The 15926-nt window shown below is 42.3% G+C and overlaps 1 protein-coding gene across 3 annotated transcripts in view; it reads left to right on the top strand.

The window, feature by feature from the left end:
- The window catches only part of ncanb (neurocan b), a 137903-nt gene that overhangs the window by 40425 nt on the left and 81552 nt on the right, over positions 1–15926 (top strand). For all 3 annotated transcript variants that reach the window (XM_086223562.1, XM_086223561.1, XM_086223560.1), the window contains exons 3-6: positions 7563–7792; positions 7942–8110; positions 13593–13767; positions 15490–15617. In XM_086223562.1, the coding sequence (XP_086079688.1) occupies positions 7563–7792; positions 7942–8110; positions 13593–13767; positions 15490–15617 (702 nt within the window). The remainder of the gene's footprint in view (positions 1–7562; positions 7793–7941; positions 8111–13592; positions 13768–15489; positions 15618–15926) is intronic.

Raw genomic sequence — 15926 nt, 5'->3', positions numbered from 1 at the left:
TTCAATGGAGAATGAAGGATTTTAAAAGAGAATAAGCATTTGATAGATAGATAGATAGATAGATAGATAGATAGATAGATAGATAGATAGATAGATAGATAGATAGATAGTGAGAGATAGATAGATAGATAGATAGATAGATAGATAGATAGTGAGAGAGAGATAGATAGATAGATAGTGTGAGAGAGAGAGTGATAGATAGATAGATAGAGTGAGAGAGATAGATAGATAGATAGAGAGTGAGAGAGTGAGAGAGAGAGATAGATAGATAGATAGATAGATAGATAGATAGATAGATAGATAGATAGATAGATAGATAGATAGATGATAGATAGATAGATAGATGGATGGATGGATAGATAGATGGTAGATAGATAGATGGATAGACAGATAGACAGATAGATAGATAGATAAATAGACAGACATAGATAGATAGATGATAGATAGATAGATAGATAGAGAGAGAGATAGATAGATAGACAGATAGATAGATAGATAAATAGATAGATAGAGAGATAGACAGACACATAGATAGATGATAGATAGATAGAAAGATAGATAGATAGAGAGATAGATCGAGAGAGAGATAGATAGATAGATAGATAGATAGATAGACAGACACATAGATAGATAGATAGATAGATAGATAGATAGAGAGATAGAGAGATAGACAGACACATAGATAGATGATAGATAGATAGAAAGATAGATAGATAGATAGATAGATAGTGAGAGAGAGAGAGTGATAGATAGATAGATAGATAGATAGATAGATAGATAGAGAGTGAGAGAGAGATAGATAGATAGATAGTGAGAGAGATAGATAGATAGAGTGAGAGAGAGAGATAGATAGATAGATAGTGAGAGAGAGAGAGAGAGAGATAGATAGATAGTGAGAGAGAGATAGATAGATAGATAGATAGATAGATAGATAGATAGATAGATAGATGATAGATAGATAGATAGATAGATAGATAGATAGATAGATAGATAGATAGATAGATAGATAGATAGATAGATAGATAGATGGATGGATGGATAGATAGATGATAGATAAATAGACAGACACATAGATAGATGATAGATAGATAGATAGATAGATAGATAGATAGATAGATAGATAGACAGATAGATAGATAGATAGATAAATAGACAGACACATAGATAGATGATAGATAGATAGATAGATAGATAGATAGATAGATAGATAGATAGATAGATAGATAGATAGATAGATAGAAAGATAGATAGATAGATAGATAGATAGATAGACAGACACATAGATAGATAGATAGATAGATAGATAGATAGATAGACAGACACATAGATAGATAGATAGATAGATAGATAGATAGATAGATAGATAGACAGACACATAGATAGATAGATAGATAGATAGATAGATAGATAGATAGATAGACAGACACATAGATAGATAGATAGATAGATAGATAGACAGACACATAGATAGATAGATAGATAGATAGATAGATAGATAGATAGATAGATAGATAGATAGATAGACAGACACAGATAGATAGATAGATAGATAGATAGATAGACAGACACAGATAGATAGATAGATAGATAGATAGATAGATAGATAGATAGACAGACACATAGATAGATAGATAGATAGATAGATAGATAGATAGATAGATAGATAGACAGACACATAGATAGATAGATAGATAGATAGATAGATAGATAGATAGATAGATAGATAGATAGATAGATAGATACTTTATTGAGCCAGAATTATGGAAGGATTTAGTTTATTGCGAAACAAGATAGCGTTGTTCATATTTGTAACCAGAAGGTGTAGGAAAAGCAAAGCTTGGCTTTATATGCGGCACAAGCTTGCGATTGGCAGCGTAAGTGGTTTGATGTTACCCAAATGCTGCTTAGACAGGTGGAACCTGGTAAGAATCTGGCAAGCGGATTAAACACCATTGATGCCTCTTAGCTGAGGAATAAATTTGCCTGGTTTTGTTTATAGCAAGATGGTTCAGAAATGGTGTTTTGGTTGTCCTTTGGGGATGCACTTAATGGTGGGTTTGTGTGTGAGTGTGTGTGTGTGTGTGGTAAACAAAGATGAGTGCTATATCCTTGAGGGGGATAGAGCAAAGAGAATGACAGCAGGTGGAATCTGATAGACTCTTCAGAGCAACGGATTCTTCAGGTTTGTGTTTGTGTGTGTGTGTGTGTGTGCACGCGCATTTGTGTATGTCACTAAGTCAGTCTTAACACACCTGCTGCTGAATCACAAAAGTACACCTCTACTTTCTCCATCATATTCCCTTGAATCATTTCCACATCACATCACTCCAATTTCCCCGTTTACACATACCGCCAGCTTTTTCCATTTTTTTTTTTTGTTTATGTATTTTCCCTCTCTTCCCTCCTGCCACTGCTCGCAATCTTACAATGTGTTTTGCTGGAGTCAGTTGTGCTTGTTCATCTTTTCCCTGGAGTGTGTTTTCCCTCTGTCAGTGTGGAAGAAAAAGTACATTGTGCCAATGTTATGCCCCTGGTCTGAGGGTACATGAGCGCAGCATAAAAGAGCCAGGAAAATACCATGAGAGCAGTTTGTTTGCTATACTGAGTATTTACAGGTAGTGAGGCAATGTCTCTAGGGTTAACCCAGGCTGGTGCAACTGAGAAAACACAAGCCAACATCCTTTACTCCATGTGTAAAGTAAAAAAGAGCAAACAAAACAAAATCACCTGAGATCCCTACCTGCCTACACGAAACAAAGACTGGAAAAACACTAATGGCGAACTATTCTCAGGATGTACAGGTTGGTCTTATGCTAGTGGTAAAACAAGCAGACGTTTAATTCCAACTAAAACCACACAAGTAGGTAAAGTGAGTCATGTGCTTACGGTGTGCAGCCGTGGGCATCTGTAGACTGATGACGATTGTCAATAAAAAAGTTGCAAGGAAGTTGTTTTACACTTTAAAGATGAAAGTATCAAACAAATTGATGAAGAGGAGGTTGTCAAAGGCAAATTTACTCTGGTTTATATCTGTCATGATAGGAGGGCGACAACATATCAGACAGTCATGCATTTCATCGCCACAGTTCGACCAGCCTGCCCCCCTGTAATGTGACGTGTCACACTTTCGCCACTTGAACTGCCACTTGACGTCATGAGACAAATGTACTGTAGTCAGGGACACAGATCTTGGCTCTTTTTCCACTGTGTGAGAACATGACAACATCCATCCATTCATCCATCCATGGGAGGGAGAACATGTAAACTCCACACAGAAAGACCCGTGCCCGAGCTGGGGCTGGAACCCGAAAGCTTCTTGCTGTGAGGCGACCATGCTAACCACTGCACCACGGTACCACCCTAGCATGACAACAGCTGTTTGAAATCTTCCGCACGTCGGACGGCAGGTCAGGAGCAGCTAATTATCATCTCCTTCTATTTCATGTATCAGGGCAAGTTCAGCGGACAACATTCACAGTAACAGGGCCATAATTAATGCATTTGATTACACCTGTGTTTACCCTTCAACGATGGGGCTAATAATTATCGGTGTATTTCACCCTGGCGGGAAATTATTAGCTGAACAGATCATCTCGGTCAGGGCACCCACCGTTAGCCACCCACAATGCTTTGCTTATTTATTTCTTGCCTCTCTTCTGTTCTCCTCTTAGCCTTTGGAAGCCTCATACATTTAGTTTCACAGGTCACCTCACTCAACAGCCTGAGATCCACTCAAGTGCGAAACAAGAGGCCATTTCAGAGCATAAATCCTTTTGGATGCTGCCATGCTGAGCATCATAGATCAACGTGTGAGGGAGTAAGACAAATAGAGCTTGTCTCAGACGACGTCACCTGGAAAAACGGAGAAGTGGGTATTTATGCGTGTTTATGGGGAGGTGAAAATCTGATGGGAGGGCTGATGTTGAGCTATAAGGGAAGTGGCACTCAGCCCCCTTAGCTTGAAAAGCTGCAACATCATAATGTCTGCAGGAATGAGCAATGACAGCTATTCACGCATCTGCTATTGGGATATGCTCAAAAGCACATTAACCATCCAAGGAACGATAAACACTGACTTCAAAGCTCTGTGTCTTCACACACACACACACACACACACACACACACACACACACACACACACACACACACACACACATATATATATATATATATATATATATATATATATATATATATTTACACATATATACATATTTATGCGTGAGGGCATACATTCATGCTCACACACAGAGGACTGCTTAACCCATAAACATTTAATGGCAAACAAAGATGAGACTACTGATGCCAAGTTGAATCTGAGTACCACAACCTGAAAATAAAACAAGCTCTGTACCTCTCATACGTCCTTTATACTGCACATACAAGTTGTAGATGAAAGAGAAATTTAGATTTACAGACAAAAAGTAAATTGGCAAGAAAAGCTGAAATGTTCATCTGAGCTGGCTGGGTGGGGGTCCATCTGCGGGGAGGGGGAGGAGAGGAAAGAGAGTGGCATGAGATGGGGAGAAAATGACAGTGCAGAGACGAAGGGGAGGGGCCGACTCACAGCTGCATGCTTGTGACGGCCTGAAAAACATTGCTCCGACAGTTAACTGGAGACAGGAAGGGTTGTCCGGGTAGCATGTAGCATTTTAAAATGCATCTGATCATACAGACGTGGAAGCACAGTCATGATGAAAAGAATTCAACGGGCTAATTTCCTCCACTGTACAACCACTCTTTGTCCTGCTGTTACATCTTACTCTTCCCTCTCTTGTTTCACACATGCATTACACCTTGACATTTGATTTCTTCCACCTGGATGATAAGCTCTAATAGAACTTTCTTTCTTTCTTTTTTATTTGGAACTGCCACAAAATATTGTCAGACAGGCATGGTAGGAGAGCTTTATGAATCATGGTTGTCCTTCCAGACGAAGGGCGTCTCATAAAGTAGCTGGATGCTTGAACAAGACTCAGTCACGCTAGAATCTGTGTGAAGCTGCACAGTGGTGCCTGGAGCAAAAATACCCACACGCTAACACATATAGTAAAATGATATCATGTCATTAACGTAGCGTCTTAGCAGGTAGATATTAGATTAGGATTTGACATGTACAGCTGACGCTGATGGGAATATCATTAATTCTGCAGCTGTTTAGTCTGAACACAATTCATTTCATTTTAAAATGCCACTGTGCTGGCGACATGCAGGCATTCAACTTCAACTTCAGTTTAAGAAATTGCATATCACTCTAAAAGTCTCCCTGCACCTCTTAAGTACAAAAGCAATGCAAAAACGCATTGGGCAAGCTTCATCGCTAGTTTCAAGCCAGTGTATATGACGTTTTCAAGCCAAGAGCCCTCGCCTTTTAAACAAATGTGCTTGAGCTCCACCTTTGCTGACAGGTGCTTTAGTATGTTAATGAGGCGTGGCCTGGCGCAACCATGGTGCGCTGCTATTTTAGGACACCTGAAAACGACCAAGAAGAAGCTGGTCTTTGGTCAGTAGAATCATGTGTGAAGTTCTATTTAAGGAGCGCATCATCAGATGAGCAGATGTGCAGCACTGCAATGCGGTTCTATTGATGCCCGACAGCATGGAAACACCGGTGGCTTCAGCGGATGCCTGCTGATCCCGTAAATAAACGTAAGACGTGTGTCCGCGCTTTCATCTGGTGCACAAATAGGTGCATTTCTCCAGATGAGAAGTGCTCGCTTTCCCCAGTTGAAATGTGTTCACTACTGAAATAGCAACATATAAAGTTCTGGTGCACCCCGGGCTTTAAAGGGTTATACATGGAACATGAATGTGTACCAAACATCCTGGTTAAAGTGGCACAGCTCTTTAATTCCTCAACCGTCGACCTGGTGATAGAGATGTTAACTTTGCCTTTCCTGGTCTTAGCAGCTTCTCTCCAATCGGTCCTAGATAGGCTTATTTCAGTACCTGCTTGCAACTGAACTCAGCCAATCTGTTGTTATTTACGATATTTATCAAGTTCCCCAAGTCTCAGAATGTCTGTGCAGGAGTTCTGGTGTTCCAATGATTTCAGAAGCGCCTTGTCTTAAAACATCACTGATAAGTAGAGCAAGAAACACGTTATGATAGGTAGAATTTATATTTCTTTCTCCTCCTCTGTCAGCTGCTTTTCATCAACAGCCCCTTCCAACTTGACACCCACTAGCAGCCAAAATTGCTGCTGTGCTATAAGTCTTGAACCTCCTGTGTTTGTCTGTCCAAATACTGTACAACCTCCAACATACAAATGCATTCAATAGTTGTTCAGACATTTCACCCGAAAGCACAAGAGAGAAAGTCTGAGGGATCACTTACAGTAAGTGATTGGGTGACATCCTTCTTTGTGGTTCTCAGAGACACTGCAAAGTTTAATTCTAATCTATCAGCTGTTGTTATATTTTATTCAGGACCAATATGGGGAGCCACGTCACAAGCGTGGCAAAAAGCGAGTTAGATTAGACCTAATGACTTGTGCTTGCCAGTGTTCGACAGAGAGGAGATAGGAAAAGGAGACTGATGAAGGAGCTAGAAGGTTAAGACCTTACAGGTAAAACGCATTCATACCCCGTGCACACTGGATAAACAGAGGCAGATAACACAGAGATGATAACCTGTATTACTACGAGGGTGGAATTTCTATTTTTCATCTGCAATGTCAATGAGCCACTGCTGTCTTTTCAGACAAGGTGACACAGGATTAGAGTATCATACTAATATATTCCATGATGCTACCAGTGTTTGCTCCGATGTGAAATGAGTTTTTACACGACTCTCCTGAATGCCGTTTTATAAAGATACCCTTTCCCTTTGTCATCAGTTGTTTAGTTGAAAATAATATTTGTTTTTCTGGTGGCGGTGGTGATATCGATCCTAGAATGCATATCCCAGTTTGATATATGGTTCATCAAAGTACTTTTGATATCATCCCCCGACAGTTTAGCCCTGCCTCCCTCTGTTCAGGCTGCACAACAGCAGTCTGGATCAATGACCAATAATCAGATCATCAGAGCCTCTGTTCTTTTGCCATTTCCTCCTCAAGCAGTAGGATCTGCTGAACAAAAGAACCTGGAAGACAAGCACGTTTTCCACTACAAACAAAAAATTAACTCATGTATTTTCAATGTAATGAGAAATAACTTCACTCTTGCTTCATTTATAAAATGACACTGCTTCTCCTCTCCTCTCCTCTCCTCCTCCTTCTCCTCTCTTCTCCTCCTCCTCCTCCTCTCCTCCTCCTCTCCTCCTTCTCCTCTCCTCTCCTCCTCCTCCACTCCTCTCCTCTCCTCCTCCTCTCCTCTCCTCTCCTCCTTCTCCTCTCCTCCTCCTCTCCTCCTTCTCCTCTCCTCTCCTCCTCCTCCACTCCTCTCCTCTCCTCCTCCTCTCCTCTCCTCCTTCTCCTCTCCTCCTCCTTCTCCTCTCCTCTCCTCCTCCTCTCCTCCTTCTCCTCTCCTCTCCTCCTCCTCCACTCCTCTCCTCTCCTCTCCTCTCCTCTCCTCTCCTCTCCTCTCCTCTCCTCTCCTCCTCCTCCTTCTCCTCCTCAGGTATAACCAGTGCTGACACTGTGGTGAATATGCGGAAGGTGACCCATCAGACCATTATTGAGGAGCTGTCTAAAACAGTTCTGCTCCCCTGCCTCTTCACACTCCGTCCTGGGGCAGGATCAACGCATGAGCCCCCCCGGATCAAGTGGACCAAAGTTTGGGGTCAAAGAGGCTCAGACGGTCTGCAGAAGGAACAGTCGGTCCTGGTGGCCAAAGACAATGTTGTCAAGGTACAGTTAGGCTTCGACACATGCACAAATTCCTCCTCCACCCCCCACCATTGCCTCATTTATTTTCCTCACGCTCACCCTTATCCTTTCCTCTTATCTCACTTCTATTTTCTCCTTGTAATGTTTATTGCCCTTCCATCCTCCCCCAGGTGAAGAAGGCCTTCCAGGGTCGTGTATCGCTGCCTGGTTACAATGAGAACCGGTACAACGCCAGTCTGGCTCTGACAGGGCTGCGCTCCAGCGATTCTGGTCTGTACCGGTGCGAGGTTGTGGTTGGCATCAATGACGAGCAGGACACTGTTCCCCTGGAGGTCACAGGTGAGTACCAAGTGTTTACTGTGTCTTTGTGCTTGTCTTGTTTTCCTGTGCACAATTACTGAGGCAGATATTTGGCATTTTATCTAATGACATTAAATCTGCAAACTTGCAAGAGTTTTTTTCTAAAATTGATGAGTAATTTGGTGAAATTAGACAGAAGTACAGTTGAGTATTTCTTTTTCAACGTAGGAAAGATGATCTTTTCATAAATGTGCTTTGGAAACTGAGAATAATGTTTGTGGTATTTGCTTTTGCTCAAATGAAACCCACAGTAACTGTGCACCGGTAGAAAGAACTCAGAGGTCCTGGGGCGGCTGCCCCCTGCTTTGGAGGTGAAGGGTTGAATTCAAAGGATTCATTTCATTCTGGTCTGTAAATTAACAATAAAGACTGAGGCATTGCTCTACTATCTTTTATTGACCACAGAGTCAGACAAACACTTCTGATAGTGAGGAGCTCAATCCATCCCTCCCTCACAGCAGGTAAACGAAAAAATGCATAATTCACATGCATAATAAATAACATCAGCCCGAGAGCTAGCCACATGGTGACATTTCATATCACCCAGTACACTTTGGAGTATATGAGCAGAAATTTCTGGGTGCAGGCAACATGGAGGGAAATGTGAATATACTCCATTTGATAGTAATTGAAAAATGTCTCTTTCCATAAATTGTCAATAATTTTGAGAAGGACATACCCAGATCGTTAAAGCAATTTCATTTGCAGAGCTGAAGACTCTCTGGCTGGATCCCATTTCACATAACAAGAGCAGCAGTTAGCATGGAATATCAAAGCAAACAGCCCTTTTCACAGCAGCCACTTTGACATGGCATGGCAGCGTAAATACAGGTATTATTGATCAAATTAATTACGGTCTTTTTCGATTCGGTGTCCCAGCCATTCTAGTGTGCCAGCATGCATGGCATCAGGGCCATCACCCAGGTATGGACCATTGGCTTGATTTATATTATTATTTATACCTGTTTACCCTACAATTACCTCACAAAATGGCTGCCAAAAAAATAGGTCTGCTCAAACTTCACTAAAATCCAACTATGATTTTAAAGCCACACTATTATTTTTAGAGGGCCGCACGGTGGTGCAGTGGTCAGCACTGTCGCCTCACAGCAAGAAGGTTCCGGGTTTGAGTCCCGGCTTGGGCACCAGATCTTTCTGTGTGGAGTCTGCATGTTCTCCCTGTTCCTGTGTGGGTTCTCTCTGGTACTCCAGCTTCCTCCCACAGTCCAAAGACATCAAGAGGGGACGAGGCTGATTGATACTCTAAATTGACTGTAGGTGTGGCTGTGAGTGTGAATGGTTGTCTGTCTGTATGTGTTGGCCCTGCGATGGACAGCTGACCTGTCCAGGGTGAACCCCGCCTCTTACTTGAAAGCCGCTGGGATAGGCTCCAGCCCCCCCCCCCCCCCCCCCCGCGCAACCCTTAACAGAATAAGCGGAAGAAAATGCGATTCGATATTCAAACATTCATCGTAGTACAGGCCAAGTTTTACTGCTGTTGAGCAGAGGCACAATAGCAGTAGCAGGGATCAAGAGAGGATCTTATGAAATGAAAGTTTAATGTAGGTTCTGTCATCAATTTTGAAGTATACTAAAATTAGCAACTTGCCATCGCTGGGTTGTTCACATCTGCCAGCTGTGGACTATAGCACTTTTATTGCTGGATATATAGTAGCTACATAAGATGATGGCAAGAGAGAGTCAGCAAAACTGTGTGAGTGCCATCATAACTGGATTCATTCTGTGAATCAGTATCATCTCTTGGCAAATTTCCTGTAACTATCATCTGATGAGTGGTGATGTGCAAAGTAATTAACACCATTTAAATGTCATTTAAGTGTGCCTCTTTTACTTACACAAATTATTGTCTGAGCGAATTAACACTCAGTGCTTTGGTTGTGTACAGCTCCCTCCTTGCTCTCCAGGTCTGCCTCTATGAATAATAATGATCCTGTTTTCCATGTCAATCTAATATAGTCATTACAGCCACGGTTGCTTCGGTCCATGCATGTATGAAGATGGGGAAAAGTGAGGGAACATATTAAATTTAATTGACTTGGGCCACTCAAGTTTTCATGCTAATGAAACCAATAAGATAGGAACCCTGCAGTGTGTGTTATAGATGCACTGGCTCTGTGTGCTCAGGTGGAGAAAGCATTTATAGCCTGATCTGTATCCAGGACACTTGAATTTGAGGATTCACCTATGGTGGCCTGAGACAGTATAGCTACAGTTACTGTGTCGCTGTGAGTATTTCAGCTGCACTGCCTTCATCAGGTTCTTTCCAGGTCACTCACTATTTTTGATAATGGGCTATTATCATAATGACTACAGGGAATCATATAAATCATTAGCCACTGTGTGCTGCTGCCTGCTACAAAGGGCTTGTGCTAATGCTAATGCTGGTGTTCTTACGCCTCCTTTTAACTCTACTAGGTCAGAGGCCTTGTTGTTGTTGCCAGCCATGTAGCCATTTTCCCACCTGAAGCTAAGACACCACCCTGGACTCAAACCCAGATCCTGGAGTACCAAATAAGCTTCTGATAGGCTTGTTGATGTAGCAGCAAGAGTGCATAATCCATCACACTACTGGAGTGCTGCAGCTTCTTAATCCAGTGCCTTTCAAGAGTTTTCAACTTTGGTTCTGCTGACTGAACCTGCTGCTGAACCTTGTGAACCCGGTGGTGGGCTGGGGACAAAGGAGTCTCACCTAGGGACAGCTGATGAAGGCTCTGCCGCCCCCCCCCCCCCCCCCTCACACACACACACACGCGCGCCTTAACAGGACAAGCGGTATAGACAATTGATGGCAATGCTCTGGATGGCTAAAAAAAGGATTGTCTTTTCACAGCCTACAATACATGTGTACAGGGAATATTTCCAAATATGCTTCCTAAGAAAAGGAACACCTCAACTTCTCCATGAGAACCCTTTAAGTTTAATGAGTAATGCCCCTGCCACTTTACATTCTCCCTCTTCTGGCCAATCGATTAACATGCTATGAAAACCAGTCCTTCTGAGAGAAACCAATTACGTAGTCGGCGAGGAGTTGCCATCTCCAGGGCTTAGTCTTAATTGGCAGTCACGCTACAAGTAAGACCACAGCCATCCTTAAGCTAATTCTACTGAGTGCTTAACATATTAATTAGAAGATATTGATACTGCTCAGCTATATCAATATCATATTACAGCACGCTGCTCTTCTCATCGTCCAATTTGTGTGTGTCAAAGCCCTGATGAGATTTCCTCTTCCTTAATTCCTCTCCTGCTGCTAATACCGTCCTACTTGCTCCCTGCTTTGTCTCCATGGTCTTTCTTTCTCTTGGCACATATTGAGTGGTCAATTGGTTGTGTTTCAGCAATTAGAACGTGGTGCTATTGATTGTTTGTGTCAGTTGTTGTCTGTGGTGAGATATGGCTGCCTAACATTAACTGGTTTAGAGGACAATAGTGGACATTGGGCACAAAAAAAAGAGTATTGTAATTGGTTCTTCACTGGCACAAATAGCAACGTCCTCTTGTATAACGTGGGTTGAACACAATAGAATCTGCTGCTAACACAGATAAAACAAGTGGTCAAACAAAAGAATCCAAATTAAATACGACTGGCAGTCTTATTTGAGAAAACAATGGTAGTTACTACCCAGCTGAAACTAGTTTCCACTTTTCAATTGAAAAACCAAGTCAAAGTGGCTCAAATTTTAATCATATTTTTAGCTCCAAGGAGGTCATGTTTCCGGGGGAGTTTGTCCATCTTTCAGCAAAATTACAACAATGACTGTGGCCAATTTTTTTACCAAACCTGGTGGAGAGGCGTAGGGTGGGCCTTCAGAATAACCGATTCCATTTATTTTGGGGAGGTGTGTGGACATGTTGTTTTGCAATGTGATGTCGTCTCCGTGAAACCTCACATTGTTGGAGGTATGTGCTCTCTGAGAACTTTATAGCTTATATTATAATATTATTCTTAGTGTTTGTAAGCTGTATTGGGCTGTAAGTTTGAGTGGTGCTCTAGGGAGAATGACAACATGTCATATGTCAGTTACTGCCAAAGGAAACAACCACCCGGAGGTTTGGAGCATAGATCCTGTACTCATAAATATGTAAATGTTATTTTGTTCTTTTGAAAAGTGTAGACATTTCCATGACAGCTATGCTGGTATCATTATTGTTATTACTTTCACAAAAGTAATGAATTCATTTAACTTTAAACATATATACCGTGTATAAACTGCACTGTAGTTTACTAAGCAGGACTATTTAGGGACACTGCCCAACTGTGAGAGAATGAGGGCATCGTACAGCCATAAAACACAGGGTCTTCCCAGAAATGGTGTCTTGCTGTTCTCCCTGTAGAGTATGTGTAAGAGGATAAAAATAGAAGGAAGAGGTATTGGGCAATCAACCCTCCAGTGGAATGAGACTGGACTCCCCAAACAGCATGGAAACCCATTTGTCTCGCTAGTGCATGTATTTGCCAGCTAGATAACATATCTGTTTGGACTATATGCCATGGCCTCAAAGGGGAAAGGATGTAAACTGGGAAATGAGGAAAGGAGGATTCCAGCTCCACTTTCCATTGAGATGATGATGACAGACTTTGCTGGATGGATGGGATGCCCTCCTTTGTCTTTGCGCCATAGCTTGGAGTGCAAATGTTCAAATTGCCATGCAGCTCTCCATCTATCTCACAGGAATCTCTCTCCTTCTCCCAGACAAAGCCAGCAAAGACAAAGGAGCAGTGTTAGTAGCCAGACCTCCGCTGGCTTTCATGTCACTTGAAGCTCCTCGAGGGATCAGCACTGTGTGAATGGCAGGCAGGGGTGGGAGGTGAGGGAACATTAGATGGACACTTCAGAAGCTATTTCTCTCCCATTTACACGGAATATATGCTCCTTTCACAGCTTGGGGAAATGTGCGTCACTCTGGTCCCAGGTCTATTTTTTTAACCTTTCTGTTAAGAGAAGTTGAATTCCTGTCCTCTCTTTCTCTCTCTCTCTCTCTGTCTCTGTGGTTCATGCATCTCTTTCAGCCTTCTCTCACTCTGCTTCTACATCTTTCTTCTTTGTATTTCCATCATAGGCGGAAGGAAGGCGGTGTGCAACATTGTGCTTTTGTTAAAGCAGTAAAATAAACATCACCGGTGTTTTGTCAGCCAAAACACTTTTCTCTAATGATAAGCCGAGCGACTGCACGATGCAAATGTGACTCACGTACGCAGGTGGCTGAACCAGGGTGCTGTTGTTTCCTCCAGCACAGATGGAACAATGTCAGTACATGATGATGATGTCTAGAGGGTTTTATGTTTATGTGTCTGTGAGCATGTACGCGCTCATGTTTTAATGATCCAAGGTTGTAGTTGATGAATATCTCTGTGACCCCAAGGTGGCGGCCCATAAAAATCATGTGTCAAGAGTACATACCCTCACCCCCTACCCCTACCCCCATCTCTTTGCCTCAGGTGTGGTATTTCATTACCGTGCCCCTCATGACCGCTATGCCCTGTCCTTCGCTGATGCCAAGAGGGTGTGTGTGGAAAACTCAGCGGTCATGGCAACACCTGGTCAGCTGGAGGCCACTTTCGCTGATGGCTACGACAACTGCGACGCTGGATGGTTGTCTGACCAGACTGTGCGGTGAGGCTCTCAGTTTGAAAGCTAAAGTTTGATCTTGTTTCTTTTGGAATAACTATAAAGAGAATTCTCTTTACTTTTACTACAGTTACTAATTTGATGCAATGCACTTCTTTGATAGTATTACTGAAGTCTAAAACAAACTGTTCTGAATGCAAAAAAAAAAAAAAAAATTGGCAGAAACAAACAGAAGATTCCTAATTAGCCCCATGGTGCAGCACGTGTTGTAGGAGCTGTGAACACAGTTATAAGCACTTCAGCGAGTGATGAAAACATTTCTTGTAATGCATGCAGAAACTCACCATTGAATAAAGTCTCAGTCACAAGTCTGTCCTGTATCTCTCAGTTTTTTTGAACAGACATTAGTCGCGGAAAAACCATCAAAAAGTTTCCTTACGACTCATATTTATTGGAGCAGGTTCATAGTTTGAAATCAGGCAGTTGTTTTATCCTCATACTTTATCCAGCCTGATACCTTGTAAATTAATCAACCCCCCCCCCCCCCCCAAAAAAAAACTAAAAACTTCATGAACTCTATGGAAGAGTGAAGTGTAAAAATCTTTTTGGACTTTCTCAAAACAAAAGCAACTGTGAAATGTAATTGCTTGTAATTTCTTACTTGCACGCTGAAAATGTTCGTAAATATTCTCCATCTTAGATGTCTTGTGCTTCAGCTTGTCACCTCCCGTTAAGTTCCTCTTGACATTACCAGTCCGAGCTCGTCTCCCAACAACATCCACATATCTACATTTTAATTTCAAATCGCTGTTCCTCCAGTAGTGCAGCAGATGGACTGTTGTCTTCCTCAGAAGCTCCCTGCAGTGCTGCTTCTCTCCTTATTTCTTTCTTTTCCTTCCGTCCTACACTCCTGTTGTTTCCACTCGGGAGCTAGCTAATTGGTCCAGATTCAGGAGGCTCAAACTGCACATCAGCCCAGAGAAAAGTGTCCAATTAATACAGTGGAAAAATACAGACATCAGCCACCGAGAAAAGGAAGAGAGAATGCCAGTGACACTACAAGACCATCATTTCCTTGTTATATTGTGGGATAACAGCCCAGTAGGTTTACGGTTATCTCTGCATGTGTGACTTGTGCAGGATTTTGTGATTGTGTGTTTGTGCGTTTATGTGTTTTTCTTCAATGTACTCGAGTGGTCCATGTATAATCTTTTAATCAGACTCTTTGCCTGTGCCATAGTCCCGCTAGAATCGATGTTCTCGTGGAACAATAGCTCAGTCAGAGCCTGAATATAGATCGCTGTTTTTACAGCCCCACAGGCATGCCAAGCCACTGAAGGAATTCTTTATCCTCTCCTTGACTTCCTGCCTCTGCCTCCCCCTCCTTCTCTCTCCTTCTCTCAAGCTTCAGTATGACCGGTATTCATACTCCATCAGAGTATTTAACACTTTTCCAAACAATTGAAAGCGAATGCTGCTGAGAAAACGTTCTGCGGAACCCACACCGAGGGGAGAACAATTAATAGAACACAAGCTTCATGAGGTTGTGACATGGACGGAAGTGCTTTAGCCAGTTTTAAGGGTGATATATATGTGATCAGTTTGCAGTAAAAATACTGGGTTATCTCCAGGGAGATGAAGTTATCGATGATAAAAGCGCAGTTCATTTTACATTGACTTTCTTCTTCCTTATTTCATGTCTAAACTGAATTTAATATCTCTGTCTATTTCGTTCCCCAATCTCCTGTTTCTTGATTTTCTCCACAGGTACCCTATCCAGTCACCTCGGCCCGGTTGCTATGGTGATCGCGAGGACTCACCTGGAGTCCGTAACTATGGCAATAGGTTTCCTGATGAGCTGTTTGATGTCTACTGCTTTGCTAAGCAGCTTCAAGGTAGGAGCCACGACCAAACATTTGGGTTTCGTTATGCCTGGGTGTGTGTGGCAAGAACGCCATGACCAGGACTTATTACGCTGTTAGCAAAGAAAAGAAGAGGGGAGAGGAAGAGGCGCGAGCGCTCACACAAGTGAGAGGGAGAGCGATACTGATTCTCCCCCATCTGTTGACTCCGCATCACCTAAGCTAAGTGGGTCAGTGATGTTATCTGAAAAAATGTATTCTGGGATTCACCATTCAACAAGTGGAAAAGACCAAATCCTACTACAGGTGGACAGGTTGTCTACTTACAGCCAATATGACAAA

Source organism: Aulostomus chinensis, chromosome 14 (genome assembly GCF_037954235.1).
Source record: "Aulostomus chinensis isolate RoL2024-O1b breed Wild chromosome 14, RoL_Achi_v1.0, whole genome shotgun sequence".
Taxonomy (NCBI): Eukaryota; Metazoa; Chordata; class Actinopteri; order Syngnathiformes; family Aulostomidae; genus Aulostomus; species Aulostomus chinensis.
The sequence above is the reverse complement of the archived record's forward strand: the minus strand, read 5'-3'. Positions and strand labels throughout refer to the sequence as shown.